Below are 20,302 nucleotides of genomic sequence, written 5' to 3'. Positions count from 1 at the left end.
CAAGAGGACACATTACGTTTAGGCAACGTTTAGGTTAAGAGCCTTCATCCCGGCGAAATTAAAATACAGCTAATTTTACAGTAATTATGTGATATCTTCAAATAGATAAAAGATAATTGAAATATGGAACAAGAGCGCCCTAGACAATATTATTTTGCGTGAGGTACCGTTATCACAACTCACCTAGTGGCTTTCCGTTTTCAGCTGTTTAGAAACTCGAAAATAAATGCCGATTTTCAAAATGGCTCGAAATAGAAAGCAGATAAGTGAGTCGTGATAACGGTTTCTCATGTAAAATAATATTGTCTAGGGCGCTCTTGTTCCACATTTCGATTATCTTTTATCTATTTGAAGATATCACATAATTACTGTAAAATTAGTGGTGTTTTAATTTAGCCGGGATGAAGACTCTTAAGGCAACATAAAATTTGCGATTTTCGCTATAACCGACCTAATAGTTATAAAGACCTTTAATTTTTTTTCATTCTGTTGATGTTCGCAGAATTTCACATTGACTGGCACTTAATGACCTTCAAGGTCACGCTTGCACGAAAGAAAGGAGAATTCAAAATAGCAGCGAGTATGACTAACCTGATTCAGTCGGCGTATTGAAACAAAAGAATTCTTACTATTTTTAAAATCATTTATTTAAATACTAAGTTAGATGACACATTAATTTCCGTATATAAAACAATAATACTTTTGTTATTTAGTTTCTATGCTGAATAACAAAATTGGGGTAGAAGGAAAGGCATTTTAAACTCGTCTGGTTGTTTGTAATTGTTTCAACGTTGTTTTTCTCTTTTTTAAAGCAGTAAGACTTAATAAAATGGGTCAACAGCAATCAAATCCAGATATCCAAGAAGAATGACAACTATTTAACTACTCATATCATACGGAGTTTGCTGAGTTTCCTCGTGGCTAAGCAGTTGTTATGCTCTTTAGCTATGCATCAAACGTAGGACCACATGTACCAAAGATGTACGTGCTAGCCACTAGACCAGCGGGGAGAGCTAAGAAATGATATGTGCTTACACTCTTGGTTTCAATAGAGTTTTAAGGTTGAAGATGGATCTTGTTCTTGGAATACTAAAAGACTATTTCTCTCTCTTTTGTTTTTAAATACCACTTTTTGTACTGATACTTATGAACATGGAGATGGACGAACAGAATCATACTATAAGATTTCCAGTATATCTATGCATAATAGAGCTTCGAAATCTAACAAGAAATAATGTTTAATGTACTTCAAGTGGATGAAATATTTATGTAAAATGAGCTGCGTATCATATTAAAGCACAGAAATTATACTCTACATGGAATTACACGGATTGAATCGAAACGAATCAACGCTATGGCTGCGCTCTTTATAAGCAAGCCTCTGACGGTTTATGATTTGCATCTAATGATCTAATTTTGTAGTAAGTAATTATAAGTGTTTGCTTCGGTCAGATGTTATTTTTGTATTTAAACTTTATAATATCGTCGCATGAGAACCAGAGGAACGTAACTCCATTTTCGTAGGTTTACAGGCGAGAGGACAAAAAATATTATTTTCTTAGAAAGATGTGTTTTTTAATAAGTTGGCAATTGAGCTACATTACAACAGATGATTGACAAGTAGAGCACATGGTGTTCCGTTTCATTTACACCAAGTGGGGCTTTCAAAATTATGCCCAAACATGAAGAAAAGGAAAACCGTATTTTTGAGTTATGTTTCTCTGGTTCTTATGCGACGATATATAACACCTATTCTGTCTGAAAATATGATGATGTTTATTTTTGTTGGAGTTTAGTGTCTCTATTCAGCAAAGGGGTTATATGAGACATGATGAAAATATAGTGATGCGTTCAATGCTCTCCCACCGGGAGTGCAACTCAAGACCAAGGCGCTCGTACTAGCCAATTAACCAGTAGGGAAGGTAGTCTGGTAACGTGCCAAGCTCCTCTAAGTAATGGTGTTTTACTAACAATAATTATGAACTTTAAAATTGGCACAAAGAGATCAAATACTTAGCTTAAGTCAATATGGAGAATCATTTTGAGATACTTCGTATTTCATAACAATATGCACTGGTGCTCTCCAAATTTTGCTTGGGGTCCCTCGGGCTCTGGATATCTTTGCTTAACGAAACTCATACCTGAATGGGCTCCACCCGTAAAGTTTTACAAAAATCGTCTCCACTGATAATAATGTATTTTTACTAAATCTTATTTATTTTATAAATCTTTTTAAATTAATGTTGTAATGCATGTCCATTTTGTAACTGACTTAGAGTGAATCATTCAAAAGTTTTTGTTCCGTTCATTTTCATCGCATAGGTTGATAAGTTGAACGCATTATTTATTGCTTTATAATAGATTTGTCGAGCATGCAACCTGCATATCTTTCCAATCGAGCGGGTTGCATAGTTGTTCGGGAACCGGTCAAAACCCCTACAACCAAAACACCCACACTCAAGAAATGTCAAAACGCCCACACGATCGGTCATAACCTCCACACAAATGGACAAATCTCCCTGGGGGTTTTGACCGTTCGTGCGTTTGGGAGATTTGTCCATTTGTGTGGCAGTTATGACCGATCGTGTGGGCGTTTTGACATTTCTTGAGTGTGGGGGTTTTGGCTGTGGGGGTTATGACCGTTCGTGTATTTGGGAGATTTGTCCATTTGTGTGGGGGGTTATGACCGATCGTGTGGGCGTTTTGACATTTCTTGAGTGTGGGGGTTTTGACCTAGACCCACTTGTTCAACTTTGCTTGGAGCAGTGCTCGTAGTTTGAGGGAACTTTCGTACGTAAATTTAGCAGAAAGAGAAATAAAGAATTTTTCGATAAGACGTGAAAGTCATGGAAATTCTCGAGCTAACTGACTGACCGACGTGAATTATTGAATTTTGCTTTGTTCTTCAGAAATCAACCAATACAATAGCAATAATGTGTGAGTGTGAGAGTGTGTGCGTCTGTTCAAAGTAGCATAATTTACACCCATTGTTGGCGGAGTTTACTTCTGTTTATTTATTTATTTACTTATTTTTTTTTACATAAAAGTGAAGAAAAATCAAAAGAATAAGAAAAAGCGAATGAAGAAATCAAATGTGGTTAGCACTTCCTTTAGTATAGCTAAGTTAATCTTACCACTTAAGTTTTGTCATACGAATTGGACAGTCAATAAACTAGGGAAATTTTGATAAGAAAAGGGAAAAGTTGGAGCCAGCTGAAGGAAATTTTCTTAAGGAAACCTATGAACAGGGGCTTGGAGTCTGTTTTCAACACCAAAGGTTGATAGTGCAGATTACGTAGGATCCTAATTGAATCCCCAAGTTTGAGAAAGAAAACAAGAAAAACAAAATGTTTTAACAAATTGTTCAAGTGGTAGAGTTTTCATTCAATATACACCACGTTTGTACAGAAAATTGAGCACTATACCACTCACGTGTATAGCAAAGCTTGAAAGGACATGATGTAGAGTACAAACCGTCATTTTGTTATTTTTTGATCTTCATTCTTAATTTTCTCTTCTAAACACTGACAATTCAATTCTGTGTTACCACTAGACTGAAACCAGATATTGTGCATAAAAGACGAAATCATTGGCTATTTACCTACGCAACAATGGTTTTGAGTTGCAGCGTATCGAGAGTTCAAGATTTTTTTGTGCCTAAATGCCCACTTTTACATTTTTTTAAAAATATGCATTGCATGTATCATTATATATTTGCATGTTATTAGGATTTTTATTGTAGCCTAGTTATGCCATAACAGTTCCCAATTTTTGAATTTGATAATTCCGTACTTAAATCCTTATTTATGTACTCAGTTAAAGTATGTAAGCTAGCTACTTCCGAACCGTAGTGTAATATTATATTTGTTTCCAAAGTAAGGGAGAATACCCTATTTCATAGAATCCCACCGTGGAATCAATCATGGGAGCGCTAACTATTTAAATCAGGACCTCGAGCGAAAATCTGGACATTGAGTTCACAGGGTTGATAGCAAAATTTGTTAATGTGTTTCTAGAAATAAGACGAAAACCTAAACAATCTTGCTGATGGGAAGGAAAACCTTTGCGCCACTATTGCAGGATTTAACGGTTTCATAAGCCGTTCTTGACTTGTACAATAATACAGCAAGAGTGTATTTGCCGGTGTTTTCATCTTCAGAAAGACCGGAAATGGGTTCGCATTAATGTTTACCTTACTTGAAACGTGAGGTAAACAAACAGAACGGCAGATTCGAGGAAATTACAGTTAGAGGCACAGAGAAAAACCGTACTTTCACATGAAGCTAAGAAAACGGGAAAAGGAAAACTTATTGTAAGTCTGCGGATGAAACCCATCACTATTTCATATGTCCTGGCTTTTACACAATTAATTTTAACTTTATTTTTGCTCTAACGTGTTTACACATTTGTTTATTTTCTTAAATACGGTAGGTTAGTATCATATTGTTTAGTTATTTATTATGAGAATGTTCGATCTTACCTGTCTACTGATTTATCTACGGGTAGTTATCAGACTGGTAGTAGATTTAAATATGAGAAAGCATATACAGAGTAAGGAAACGCGACACTGTGACACTGGGACATTTGCAGTATCGGCATTCGTGGTACTGGGATATTTGCAGTACTCATTGAAATAACTTCCTATACGCCAAACTAAGAGAGGATATCTTCAGATTGGGTATTCAGTTAGAGGTGAGATACACAATATCAACTGTTACATTAACCCCACACCGTAGACTATGAGAAATAAAGTCAAAATTAGCCTTCAATCAATTTCTAATTTACTTTCATTTTTAATAATGGAGTTCAATCACTACATTAGAGATAATTAGTGAGTTTTCAAACAAAAATACAGCATATGAAATTTAGATAGTGTATCACATATAGCTAATAATGAATCCAGTATTCATTTTTCACATGTGTCAGTATGCACGTTTCGAAACCTCTTTCATTTTATACTGTTAGGCATCATTAAAGAAAAGGAAGAAAAAAACTTTAACCAAGTCTCACACTGAACTTGCATATACCAGACGACTGTGTGTTAACAATATGATCAAATATGTATCTGTGAATCGTATTCATTACTTTAAACCATGATACATAGTTAAAACTATTTACACCCGTAGCACCAGCTTCTCATTTTCACATCAAGTAATAGACTATATATTATGTACTATGCATGTGCATACCTTAAAAATTGTATTCTTTTCTCCTTCCACCGGAAATATAGAATGTCTGACTTCCAAAAATATTACCACTCAAACACCGTGACCTTGACAGTTGACACATACTTTTTTTCTTTACGAATAGTTTCATGTATGAAGTACAAAAAAGCAATAATCTTAGCAGTTATTCACTTCACGCACCGTTACTAAATTAATAAGCCCTATTATTTAAAATGGCTAATGTGCAATATTTGATTTATCAATATTGCCAATGTGCTCTAATATTTGATAAGACATGTATCGAAGATAAATTCATACTTTTGGCGCACGTTGCACGTTTTGTATCACACATGTCCCCTTGTCTAATACAGAGTTTTGAACAGTCCGCAAATGTTCCAGAAAAAAGAAACTCATTTTTGTCATTGTGTCGCAAATGTCCAGTACCAGAAACGTCTCGACACGAGAGAATAAACATTTAAAATAATCGCTGATCCTACTGCACAATGAACATTACAGTGACCAATTGTAAAAACTCGTAATGATTTTTATTATAGATTGCGGGAAAGGGGAAAAGTAAAGAAAAGGGATGCAATCATTTCGATAAAACAGATGATATTGTTCCTGTTTTAAATATTATATAAAATTGCATACACAACATAACATGATTGTGCATACTGGAAGTATTTTATTTCAAATTCGACCACTGTCTATGGGATTGGTAGTCGTTTCGATGAGGCCAATTAAGCTTCCTCATGCCTTTTTCGCTAGCGTATGCATCATTGATGTGGGAAACCTGGGTTTGATTCCGGGTGGAAGCTCATGTGCTTCGAATCCCACACCAAGCTGTTGGTCCGTGTCTCATATAGCCTCGATGCTAAAAGGGACCCTAAAGTCCAATTCAACTAAGCAATAGCCAAGGCCAATTTTAGCGTTCCACGATATTGTTAATTCGTGATTAGTCCTATGTTACTCTTGTAAAATTACAATGAAATACTGACAAAATTATTTACTAGAATACAGTATACTGTAATAAAACCCACATTAAGACCTGTATCTAAGAAATTTACATTTTATATACTCCCCGATTTTTGAGTGATAAAATAAATTTTAAAAAATGTGCAAATTAGTGACCAAGTGTGGTATATTCCTTTGTCAGCTATCAAATCACAAATATTTTCGGTAAATTCATGTTATTAATCTTCTAATATATAAAAATAAAATTGATGTTGTATGTGACCGGATCACAGAAAAATGGTTGAATAGTTTGAAATGAATTTATGAATATACTTCATACATATTCATACATACTTCATACATGAATTTATGAATATACTACATCAGACTGTTTTTTTAATTTTTTTTATCATGTTACTTAGATTAAAATGCATAACATTTGAAGGAAGCGAGGGGAAGTCATAAATTATGCGAAATATACAACATACATAGAAAGAACACTTGAGGAATATTGATTACTAGTAATATGCCTCAAGAAAATGTTAATTTAATTTTCTTTTAAGTAGAGAAGTAAAAGATGCATCTTGCATATTATTAATATTTCTCTAGAGTATTCATCTTTTTGCTTCACCTCATAATGTTTGATTTGTATTCTACAGGTTATTTCAAGTGATTCAAGCTTCAAGTACAACTGCTCTTGAAATTTTTGACATTATAACCCCTGACAGACGCTAGCTACGACTTTGAATCTATTGGTGTAGTACTTCTGTGGAGGCACGCCTTCATCGGCGTTGCCTTGGCAGTAAGGAAGTGCCAGGCTGGACCTCTTACATGATGACGAGTAAGTTTTGCTAAAAATAAGATTAGTAATTTAAGTGTCAATTCTCTTACAGTATAGAGCTCCTTCGTAGCCAAGAGATAAGTGTACAGGCCTCTGGCGTGGGATACCCGGGTTCGATTCCCGGCGGCAGCTCATGTGGTTCGGATTCCTCGTTAATCCGTAGATCCACGTCTCATATAGCCTTACTATTGAACGGGTCGTTAAACTCAAAATCAACTCAACTCTCTTACAGTATAATGAAAATTGTTGCTACATTGAGATGATGCAATATAGAAGTCATTCATACAATCACTAGAAGCAATAAGCCTGAATTGCTCTTTATGTTTTCCCACAATAAAAATCATATTTCAAAATTCGCCTTTATCTGCAGGAATTCTCGCTCTCTACTTTCTCAAACCCAGTAGACTCATTAATCTTGAGAGCTTGATTGTTGATTGGCCAAACCATGCAACTGAAATATAGTCATAATGCAATCATTATTTCTGTAAATGTAATGATATCTCCCTCCTTTCATGTACTCGAGGGCTTAATTAAAAGCAGATTAAATATTTTGAATATTTACTCTATCGCGAAGCAATAAAAAAGACACGAAGAAGAAATACATAGGGCTCAGGCCATAATAAGAACCACTGACCTCCAAAGATGTCATAGAGGAGCGGATGGTTCTCAACACATGTGATAACACAAAGCAGTAACCACACAGTTCTAAGTTGTATAATCCATTTCCCACAACCAATGTTTGTATTGAAAAGCACTTAAAAAAATCAAGTATTAAGTTGATTTTCATAATTCGTTCAAGTGATATGTTATTTCAGAGACACACACAGCTCGTAGCCACAGCCGGTCCGGTCATTTTAAGATAAGAGACATGCAAATGTTCACATATTTTTAGATGTTATGCTTCCTTAGATGTGTCTTTTTTGCTCTCTTTATTTCCAGCATGCCACTATTTATCAATTTATAGTTCGTTTTAAGTAAGAAAAGTTTCAAATCACACAATTATGACTCATTGGAAATGAGCTTTTTATTTCAGTACTGTTATCCACCATAATGCGCATGCGATCTAAGTTTAGAAGAGCTCATTTCATTCCGTTTCAACATTAAACTGTAAAACCATTTCTTATACGAGCGTCTCGGGCGATCATAATGATAAAGTGCCACTCCCGATAAAATTGAGCCATTAACTAGAATTGCTTGTGATCGGATCACAAAAGAGTATGTTGGTAGTTTAATGTTGGAAATATGCCTGCAGATGACAGAAGCTTGTTTGGTATGTATCATTGCATTGTAGTGCATGGGAATGGTAACCTTCTTTTCCAGTTTACTCAGAAGTTAAGAAATAAAGTCTTACCATTTTATTCGCCCAAGGCACTCACGTAATGTATGTATTGAAAAAAAATCTCCAAATAAACAAACAATATTAAAACATTAAATGCGATAAAAACTGTAGTTAATAAGTAAAAACTGTAATCTCACCCTGCAAAATAAAATGGGAGCAACTGGCAACGGTACTTCCAGCAACTCGTCGTTAAACTACAACACTATGTAACATGAAGAGTAGGGTGAGAGTCAAATCTTAATAACACTAAATATTCACCATATTCTTTGTATTACTCACGACTGTAATTTAATATTTCATATGCTGTTTCATGGTTGTCAATGATTAGTTGTAATATAATAATACCACCTCCTTGATGTAAAATAATAAAAACACTAAGTTTAACATGTTTCTAATAAAATAGTGCGATGTTCATGATTTGTACCGGAAAGACATAGGGTCTATACTGAGAAGATTCAAGTTAGGTCTGTGAACTTAAAATACCAAATATTCATATCAGGGAGGCATCCAAAACGGACTTCTGGGAGGGTGGTGGCAGGCACATAGCCAGGATTTCGTGAAGGGGGAGTCCGTGACATGAAATACTGTGGTCATCACAAAAGAGGCTCGATCACTCTAAACTATTTTACTGGAACATATATTGGTTCGTTTAGCCAGGATTAAGTAACGGGGAGAGGAGGAGTGACATGAAATTCTGAAGTCCCAGGAGCTCGATCAATCTAAACTACTTTACTATCAACATATATTGGTTTGTTAGGATAATAAAATGAGGATATGTTGGCAAGTATTTTAATAACAAACTATGAAGAAATTTCGAGCAAAATAATAAAACAAAAGTATTGAAAAAGATTATTTTGCAATATTTACGTCCTTCTCCTGTTTATTCAAATATAACAATTTTCCTTTCGTTATGACCTCAATTATTATAAAAAGTACATACTGATTACTGTCTTGTAAACTATCTTCTAATATAAATAAAATAAAGAGTTTGTTTGTGTGTTTGCCTGTCTGTCTGTCTGTGTGCGGGGGAACCAGACGAGTGGACCGAGAGTTGCCAAATTTTGGTCTGGGGTACCTTGGCCCAGGCCCCAGGTCAAGACGAAGCGTTTTTTTTTTTAAATTTCGAAACAGTGGGGTCTCAGGGGGCGTTTACAGGAACCGGCTTGGGAACCAGACAAATTGACCGAGAGTTACCAAATTTTAGTCACGAATACCTTGGTCCAGGCTCCAAACCAGAGTTGAATGTTTTTGTCGAAATTCGGACCAGGGGGTTTCAGGGGGGCGTTTACCGGGACAGGTAAAAGTAGTAGAAAAGGACCGATATTTATTTATTTATTTAACAATCACCAGATACAGCTCAGAGACCATTTTTCATTGAATATCCAACAACATTAACAATGGAAAGGATTTGGGAAGGTATCGGTCAGGGCCTGTTTAGTAGGTGCCATCCCGGCATTTGTCTGGTAGGACTGAGGAAAACCCTGGAAAATCTCAGTCAGGATGTTAGGCAGCGGGATTCGAAGTCACGATCTCCCGAATGCGAAGCCAACGCTCTACCACTTGAGCTATTAGTGTCGAATTCATATTTTTGCGGTCGCTGAAATCAATGATGAAACTCCAGTCGCATTAACTTCCAAATTCACGCTATTTGGCTCCTGGCCGGGGGTCACCGGAGGGGGGGGGGTATGATACCAAGACATAAAAAAGTAATCCAAAATGACCGATATTAATGTCAAATCCATAGTTTTCGCGGTCGCTGAAATCAATGGTGACACTTCCATTAGCGATGACTTGCAAGTATGCGGGCCGGGAGTCAGCGGGGGGTGGATACCGAGACATGTAAAAAATAGCCCAAAATGACCAATATTAGTATCAAATCTATAGTTTTGGTGGTCGCTGAGATCAATGGTAATACTCCCACAGGCGTTGACTTCCAAATACAGCCCCTGTGCGAAGCGTGTGTATATTCAACTAGTTTTACAATATATGCGTTCCTTTCTCTGTTGAATCAAATGCTAACAGAAATTTCTTTCAACATAACATGTTTTTATTATTCCGTCAACTACTGTCGGTTCCAAATGACAGGTCAAAGGAGCAACAGTAAATTTCCTTGAAATAACATGTTTGATACTGCAAGGATACGATGACGGAAAGTTATGATTAAAAATGTCGGCGCTGTTACACAACGGCACTTATGCTTTCGAAAGCTTGAAATCTCCCTGAGTAGTAACAGGAATTCTGAGAATTCCATAACTTTTCTTGAAATTTCAAATTCTCTGACTCTTCCAGAATACTTCGCTTACCTCGCCAGCATATTGCAAGTAATACAAATCTCCTCATAAGAAAGAGCAAGCAAAAGCTTCTTGTAGTTTTCTTTTTAATTTTTAACGCTGATCCGTGTTTTTGTCATTTCATTTTGTTTTATCCGTCCTTAATTTTTTCATTTCTGGTCTCGAAGCGGAGGTCCGGACCCCCCCCCCCTTGGCTACGTGCCTAGTGGTGGGTTGTAATACTGCTACTTAGAGATACTTTTAAGAGCTCCAAACTTTGGGATGGATTTTTATTTAAATATAAAACAAGGAAGTTTCTTCTTCTGGGGGAGGGGCGATTGCCCCTGGATCCGCTCCTGATTCATGTACACTCAGTTAGTAAGATTTTTGTGAATGGGTGGCAGGACAGACTTGGAACTAGACATCTAAAATAGTAGTAATCATTCTGAACTCTGTCGAGATGAAAACTGACTGCAACCAAACTCGAATAGATGGATTCCAATAAATGATAATGTGAACGTAATATTAGTACTGTCTACCATATATGAGTGTGTATGAATAATAATAATAATAATAATAATAATAATAATAATAATAATAATAATAATAATAATAATAATAATAATAATAATAATAATAATAATAATAATAATAATAAATCCTAAGTGTAACCGATGTAGCTAGAAAATAACTCATTTCCGAATAAGGAATAGATGTAGAAACCTGAATTGTTTTTTTTTATTTATTTATTTTGAAACAGTAACGAAGACTTGTTTGTGTAATCATCAACTCAGTAGAAATGTTTTGTCAGTGAGTGGAAAAATGATACAATACTGTGATGTAAACAAAAAGTGCTGGCAGCACGGCTTTTGTTAAGCAGTTTTTTAAGCAATACAGGTCATGGTAAAATACTTACCTGAAATAAAGGAAATGTTAGGGAATACCCGACAATATCTCCCAGTGTATTATTTTTTATTTATAAACGAATAACTTCATACTGCATCACACTAATTCCTAGTAGTAAGTACATGTAGTCACGCTAATACTGGTGGTTACCTGAGCTATTGGGTGCCTGCCTGACGCTAACAGATGTCGCTAGCATGTAGGCAATTTGCCGATATAAAACTGACAATTCAAATGAAACTTAAAATAATTACGAATAAAATAAACCAAGTTTATTAAATGCGGATGATTAGGGCTCTTTATGCAGCGTAATCTTAAAGGAGCAGTTCGACTTAGAAATGCATTTTTTACAAATTATTTCCATTTGTAGAGTTGAAAATTGTAAAAGGAATGATGTTTGTTTCATCACCATACGTTCAGTCGTTAGCGAGTAACAGAGGAAGAAAGATTTTGTGATGACGTCATTCGTGGTCAAGCAGTGAGAGCACGCTTCCATACACAATGCCAAACACTTCGCTTGTGAGAGGTGCGGTGGCACGTTCTAAGTGCGGATTCCTGTTCCAGAACTGGTTGCAAAGACTTAGAAATGTCATCTGCAGGTAGAAAATTATAATATCTGATGTTGGGCTGCACAAACTTTTTTTTTTTTATAACATTACAAAACGTAGTTTTCCTACAAAGCATAAGTTCTGCGTTTTACAAAAGGAACTAAAATTTCGAAATCAATACCATGTAAATAGATGAGATTGCTACAACACCTAAGTACGTTTTTTAATCATTCTTCCGATTCCCAAACATGAGTATGTTCATTTTCACGTTTTGTTGCAATTTTTAACGCTGACCCTATAATTTTATGCTTCAAGGTATGTACGGGAGCAAGACATATCAGGCAAAAATGAAATAACACCTGTAAAGTTTGCCAGAACATGAAAAACACTTTACCGATTAAATTTCTTTTATTCGCATCGCTCTCCGAGGAACAACTCTTATCACCCGTTTCATCATCATTGTCACTTGATTCAGAAAAAAATAAACGATGAATCAATGTCCTGAGGAACACTGTCATCGTCACTGATTCCTTCTACAAGCCGGTATATTTCACTTCCCAATTCACATTGTATACCTTATTTCTAAAGAAGTATCTTCAGAATCATGAGTGACACTGTCGCTATTACTCTCTAATGCCTCGTTTTGACTACAACCGCCAATTGCGTCTTGTACGATATTTTTATGTTGGTAATTGGATATACGACGGTGCTGGTTCAATAGCACGGATTCTAAACCTTTCAATAATATACTTGGAACAGCATTCTTTCTCAGTTTGTGTGTGAATAATTCTCCTGGCATTAGCCAGAGACGGATCTAGAAGGTAAAAACTGGGGAGCCAGAAAGAACCCAGACTATGGTAGGTATATCATAAGTTTACTACAAACTTTCAAAAATATCTAAATAAAAGCTTAAATTATTTTTATCATTCTAAAACTGGGGGGTCTAGGGCCCCTCGGCTCCAGCCTAGATCCGCCACTGGCATTAGCTTTTCTTTCAGTAAGCCTGACTGCTCGAAGTTTTTTTAATGAGTAAAGAGTGTTTTTATTTGGCACACTTTTTTCTATTGGTTTTCTTGAGCCATAATTTGTATCGATCTGCTGATTTCTCACGACTTGGAAACATAAAAAAAATACTTTATATCCTCAGCTTCAATCGCACGAGAATTACAACCGAAAACACGGCACGTGTTAGGCATTTCTACTTCACTTCGCAGAAACAGCACGCGCAGTATTAACACGTGTTTTCTACTTCACACCAGGGTTTCTTTCAGAAAAAATGTTCCAGGGGGCACACTTAGTATTCGGAGAGACCCATTATTTTCGCACAGTACTATTGTATTTATTATATTATAGACGTATTATTTTGGTCTCCTCCGGGGGCACTCTCAGAGCTCCGGGAGACAGTGCCACCACCAAAATCATATCTGGAAGAAACACTGCTTCGCACAACACTACGTAATTACTGCTCTCTCTCTACTCTTTTTTATACTAATGGTATAGGAAAACTCAAAGCAAGAATTCAACACAAAACAAGACTACAAACAAACCCAAATCACAATCTATTAAATCCACTGCACTATTAAATGTTTATCATCTGCGTACAAGGGAGTGGTTGCTGACACATTGAGTTCCTCGCGTAGCCCACGCGTGACATCAGCATTTACGATTCATCAGAAACAAATGCCTATAGAAGGTGAACGAGACGGCCTATGAAAATATTAAAAAAATACGGGTCTCTTATTTTCTGTTATTCTTTCTATTGCACCAAACTTGTTTTTAACTTGAACTGCTTCTTTAATTCACAATGTATATAGCTGACCAAAGTCACATTCGCAACAATTCGTCCTTATGCATTATACACTCTTCATTTAAGTTTCCCTTAAAGCAGTGGATGCCAAACAAAGACATAACTAAAGGCCCCTTCTCCATGTTTCACTTGTAAGACGATACGAAGCACTGGTCGATTATTGCAACTTTTATCAAGGATTTACTGACGCTACAATGGTTTATAAAATTCATCACTGTAGATCGGGAACTATCACTGCACAGTGCTGTAAGTCCTACCTATATGAGTTGTTCAGTTCCAAACTGGCGTTTGTCCATTCACAGCAAATCTCGAGAAACTGAGAAAAATTATTGGATCTGTATTTCTAAAACTGAAAATACTTGTGTGTGTTCATGTGAATCATTTGGCATGTACTGATTGAAACAGGGACCTTTATACCAGAGGTGAGGTGACAGCTCTACCACTGTGCCTTTCCCCTTCCTCTCCGATTTGATGATATCAGAAATACTAAGGATTAAATATTGTTTCAACACACAAATGCAAATATTAAAACATTAGGCTTGAAATGTTCACATCTTCTTAATTTCGACTGTTTCATTGGATGGTTATCAAGTATAGAACTTGGAGGAGGGAAAGAATACATGACGTGTTTTCAGTAATTAGGTGGTGTTATTAGTGAAGATATGAAATGATATTTGGAAAATAAAGGCTAGAACATGTATTTTTTTAAAACCCTGGGATGAAAGGTCCCTTGTGGTCATATGGATAACGTACGCACGCACTTAGTGTGGGAAACCCGGGTTCGATTTCCGGTGGAAGCTCATACGGTTCGGATCCTATGTTAAGCTATAAGTCTACGTCTCATACAGCCTTATTGCTAAATGGGACACTGAACTCAAATCCAATCCAATCAAATGAAAAAAACGTAAGTGTAATGTATAATTTTTAGTTTAGGAAAAGTGACTTAAAAAGTTTTGTGTATTTTAGATTAGGAAGCGCAAACTCTTTATTACGAATATATATATATATATCGGGTGTTGCAAAATAAATGTTACAACGCTTGGGAGGTGACTCCTGGCACTGAGACAAGAAAAAAAGTTCTCTTGAACTTTCGGCTATCGGACATAGTTTCGGATCTACAAGGTGCCGAAAGCGTGGGAAAATGACTTTCGGACGCCAATAGTTCGGAAACTATCCAATGCAAAGAGAGCGGGTAAAAAATTAACTGAAGAAGTCATACCTGCTGTATTGAATTTTGCATGTTTCACAATCCTATCATGCACGCGCAAGGGATTCCCCAAAGTAACGTAGGGAATCCCGGATAATCCGCCAAATGAAAATTGGTCTAAATGGATATGAATTGATAGGGTTTCTACCAGGTAACAATAATTCGTTTGTATTAAGTCGACATCTGGAACAAATACAAAATGGCGGACACCTTCTTGCCCGTTGTGTGTGGTTGCATAATCGACAGGTACGGATGGCTGGCCAACAGTGACGTTCTGAGTATTAAGTGTATCGAATTTGTACTCCAGTGTTCTAGAAAGACATCTGGAGTGTCGGTAGAGCATAACAGATGAAGCAGGGTGATCACATGTGTGGAAATACTTAACGAGAAATGCCCAGAAATGCACTCATACTAAGTAAACGTGAGTTCAAACCGTCGGAAATGTAAGGATTAGCGTCAAGAACATGAAAGCCATTGCCAATTCACCAATAATATTCCCTTAAACCGATGCAATATGATCTGCACGGTTGCATACCAATAAGGATGCAACAACTGAGGCCACGTTGAAATTGTGCAAGGGGACTCACAAAGGAATGTCACTAGTGGGATCGCATGATCGATATTGAAATGTGGCCAATGTGTGTGTTGATATCGACATGTAATTAATGGGCAAATGCCAACATGTCCCACTACTGCTGGGACACCGTCTCACGTGCAAAAACTAGGAAAATAACGTTGTACATTCTGCTATTACATCTAGTGCACTTTTTGGTAGAACATAACTAGAACACGATTGTATCAATGTCTCTCTTTGTTTGGGACATTGTCCCACAGTCGACACATATGAACATAAATCTCTTAATCCATGGTTCAAATTCTGATAGAGCGTGAAAATAACAAACTTGTATAATGTCCCACGTCTTCTGGGACATATGGCGTACTCAAAATATAGGAAATTACCTCCAGAAATTCGTATCTTATACACAGTGCACATGGCAATACAAAGACGAAAATGAACCAATTTAGCACACATAACACTACAGCTGGAACACCATACATATGGAAAATAAAACGACATGAAAAATAGAAAGAAACGTCTTAAAGCTCTGATTGTTTACAACTGTGCAGTAGGAGTAATAAAATGAAACATACAAGTATGTCGGGAGGCTGTACAAGAGCGCTTGCCAAACAAAGTGGGTACTCCTCAAAGAAATGAATACAGAGAAAGTGAGGCTTCCTCGAGCCTCAGGGCTAGAGCGCTCGCTTTCGATCGCGTGGTCGCAGTTTCCAATCCTACTGGGAGCCCACGGCCTCAGATTCAAGAACCGAGTAGCTATTTTCCTATTTTTCGCACGTGGGACGGTGTCCCAGCAGTAATGGGACATGTTGACATTTGTCCATTAACTACATGTCGATATCAACACACACATTGGCCACATTTCAATATCGATCATGCGATCCCACTAGTGACATTCCTTTAGTTTACCCAGTTTCTTTGTGAGTCCTCTTGCACAATTTCAACGTGGCCTCAGTTGTTGCATCCTTATTGGTATGCAACCGTGCAGATCATATTGCATCGGTTTAAGGGAATATTATTGGTGAATTGGCAATGGCTTTCATGTTCTTGACGCTAATCCTTACATTTCCGACGGTTTGAACTCACGTTTACTTAGTATGAGTGCATTTCTGGGCATTTCTCGTTAAGTATTTCCACACATGTGATCACCCTGCTTCATCTGTTATGCTCTACCGACACTCCAGATGTCTTTCTAGAACACTGGAGTACAAATTCGATACACTTAATACTCAGAACGTCACTGTTGGCCAGCCATCCGTACCTGTCGATTATGCAACCACACACAACGGGCAAGAAGGTGTCCGCCATTTTGTATTTGTTCCAGATGTCGACTTAATACAAACGAATTATTGTTACCTGGTAGAAACCCTATCAATTCATATCCATTTAGACCAATTTTCATTTGGCGGATTATCCGGGATTCCCTACGTTACTTTGGGGAATCCCTTGCGCGTGCATGATAGGATTGTGAAACATGCAAAATTCAATACAGCAGGTATGACTTCTTCAGTTAATTTTTTACCCGCTCTCTTTGCATTGGATAGTTTCCGAACTATTGGCGTCCGAAAGTCATTTTCCCACGCTTTCGGCACCTTGTAGATCCGAAACTATGTCCGATAGCCGAAAGTTCAAGAAACATCAACAGAGGGAACAGTTAAAAATGGGGAAAGAATATTTTTAAAACATCATATGAGAGAAAACAGTATTATTAGGGATGTGAAACAAGATATATATTGATTTTACCTACCAAGTATCGTTAATCAATTACAATCTCTTATCTATCTATCTATCTATCTATCTATCTATCTATCTATCTATCTATCTATCTATCTATCTATCTATCTATCTATCTATCTATCTATCTATCTATCTATCCATCTATCTATCTATCTATCTATCTATCTATCTCTCTCTCTCTCTCTCTCTCTCTCTATATATATATATATATATATATATATATATATATATATATATATATATATATATATATATATATATATATATATATAAGAGATTGTAATTGATTAACGATACTTGGAAGGTAAATTTAAGTCGAATTAAGGATGTTAGATAGGGTCTGTGATACATGTAAATTTGTTGGTTTTTGGCGAAAGGCATAATGTTAGAATATTTGTATCATGATAGATGTAACCACAATAAGTGTTTCTAGAGATATAAGACATTAAGAAGCCACGAAAGAAATAGTACGACAACATCGTTTAGATTTTTGAATAGAGAAGTCAATGTAGTATTCAATTTAAACTTTCAATAAAGACTGAAGAAAGCAAAAATGACTCTTTTTGCCTCATACCATTTTAAACTGAGTGATAGTTGCCAGGTAGGCTTTGAAGTGTCAAGTATATAACACAGTGTAATGAAGAACTGTAAATTACAGTATTTCTTCATGAATTGAATTTTATTTTAATGCATTTACAATTATTATTTATATTTACAGGTGAAGGAAATTCGAATCAAAAAGCGATGAAATGTTCCGAAGATAAGTCGGAAGGAACTGAAAATGGTGAAGTGAAAAGCACATCTAATCATGGAACACTACCCAGTCCCACTCTCGTTGTCGAAGCAATGATACCAGCAGAAAATCAAGTTTATGCTAGATATGGAAGAGGAAGATATAGATGGAACAGAAACAGAAACTGGAGACGCTTCGTAAATGACCAAAAAGAGAATCTCAAGGAAAAACCGGTCGTAAACAGCGGATACAATCTGTCAGATCAAAGCAAACACATTGCTAGAGTTACAGAGAAAAGTGGAGCTGTGGGATATTACAACAATGAAGGTAAAGTTTCAAAGCGTTTAGATGAAAACGCCAGAAAAAAGTAAAAAAAAAAATATTCAGATGATGGTAAAAAGCAGGACATTTTGAAGATAAATATTAACGATTTAGGAGATATCACATTAATTTAAATAGACTTCTGTTTTCGCCATTTTTTAAAACAATATACATTATGTACGAAATCAAAAGCAAGCTAGATTAACCGAGGGGAGGGTTAGCGAAACTTCTACTGTTCGACTTGTTTGGCATATGTGTTTCTGCAGCCTGTCTGCGATAACTCATAAAACTTATCTGATTTTGATTAAATTTGTTATGTGTCTTTCTTTTACTTGTAGAAATAACCTTGTTGTTTGTCGTTGCAATCCATCAAGTATAAGGGGAAGGGTTAAAAGGACAATAATTCATCATATGTTGCAAGTTTACAAATGTGCACGCAAGACAATTCTCCAATATAAACCACGTAAAAATTATTCGATTATAACAGAACATAATGTATATTTTCTTTATGACATTGTGAATATCCCCACATTTTAGAGTTAAAATCTGATAATAATGAACATGCGAAGTCACCTCCTTAATTTCAAAAAATATGTTCTATCATGATTTTTGTTTTAAAAAATGTTGGACTTTGGTGTAATTTGTTGATCATTTTTCTTTTAAGCTTCCCTGGGAGCACAGTGGCTCATGGTCGAGCGCTTACATCTCGTACCTGGGATCATTGGTTCGATCCCCGGCCACGTAAGTTTATGATGGACAATATTGTGTCTGTGGGTTTTTCTCATGGTACTCCCATTTCATCCCATATTCTAATTTTGCCCATTCTTCCATCATCACTCACTTACCTTAATCATAGTCTCCCTTATCTTAAACGGCTTAATGGACATTTCCAGTGATTTTTTTTATTGGCTATTTTATCTTAACACTTCAGAACTAGCTGATTACTGAAAACACTTGCTTTCGCTCATGTAATTATTCTAACTAGTCTAAATTTGCGATTGAATTTTGGTCTGTTACTCGTGTGCTTAAAACAATGACCACTGTTTATACTCATCTGTCGGTTCAGGCAGTACGGCTTTTGTCAATGAGTATTTTGAGCAATATAGGTAATGGTAAAATACTTGCCTGAAATAAAGGAATTTTTAGAGAATATCCGACAATATCTCCCAGTGTATTTTTTTAAAATTTATAACCTAATAAGTTCATACTGCATCACACTAATTCCTAATATTAAATAAATTTAGTCACGCTAATACCTGAGCTATTGCGTGCCTCCATGGCGCTAACAGATGTCGCTAGCATGTAGGGAATTCGCCGGTTTAAAACTATGATAATTTAATTGCAACCGAAAATAATAACGAATAAAATAAATAAGTTTGTTAAATGTAGATAATTAATGTTTTCATGAAGTGCGATCTTAACTTTCAGTGTACAGCGGGCTGCAGTTACATTCGCAATGACGTCTTTATACATTATACCCTCTTTATTTAATTATCCCTTAAAGCAGTGGTTCCAAATCAGTGGAGTAACTAAAGGCTTCCCCCGCAAACAGATGAAGTGGGGTCCTTTCTCCAAGTTTCAATTCTAAAGACAATATGATGCACAAGTCGATTAGTGCAACTTTTATGGGGAAGTTATTGATGCTACAATGTCTTGTAAAAACCATCACTATAGATCGGAAACCACAACTGTACAGTGCTTTGAATCCTATCTATATGAGTTGTTCAGTTCCAAACTAGCTTTCGTCCATTCACAGCAAATCAGGGGAAACTCAGAAAAACTGTAGGATCTGTATGTTTTGTAAAACTGGAAATACTTCAATGCAGTGGCGTTTTTATGGGGAGCTTCCGGGCTTAAGCCCCGCCCGAAATCTTACTTACTATAGTAAAGTATATGAAAT

At 36.2% G+C, this 20,302-nt stretch overlaps 1 protein-coding gene across 1 annotated transcript in view; it reads left to right on the top strand.

Moving 5' to 3' along the window:
- Window positions 1-20,302, top strand: part of LOC145694675 (uncharacterized) — a 78,977-nt gene that overhangs the window by 21,405 nt on the left and 37,270 nt on the right. The window contains exons 2-3 of the mRNA XM_081771170.1: window positions 6,779-6,960; window positions 18,067-18,408. Coding sequence (XP_081627296.1) covers window positions 6,951-6,960; window positions 18,067-18,408 — 352 coding nt within the window. The 5' untranslated portion in view covers window positions 6,779-6,950. The remainder of the gene's footprint in view (window positions 1-6,778; window positions 6,961-18,066; window positions 18,409-20,302) is intronic.

This window comes from Thermobia domestica, chromosome 9 (assembly GCF_964235325.1).
Source record: "Thermobia domestica chromosome 9, izTheDome1.hap1.1, whole genome shotgun sequence".
NCBI lineage: Eukaryota > Metazoa > Arthropoda > Insecta > Zygentoma > Lepismatidae > Thermobia > Thermobia domestica.
The sequence above is the reverse complement of the archived record's forward strand: the minus strand, read 5'-3'. Positions and strand labels throughout refer to the sequence as shown.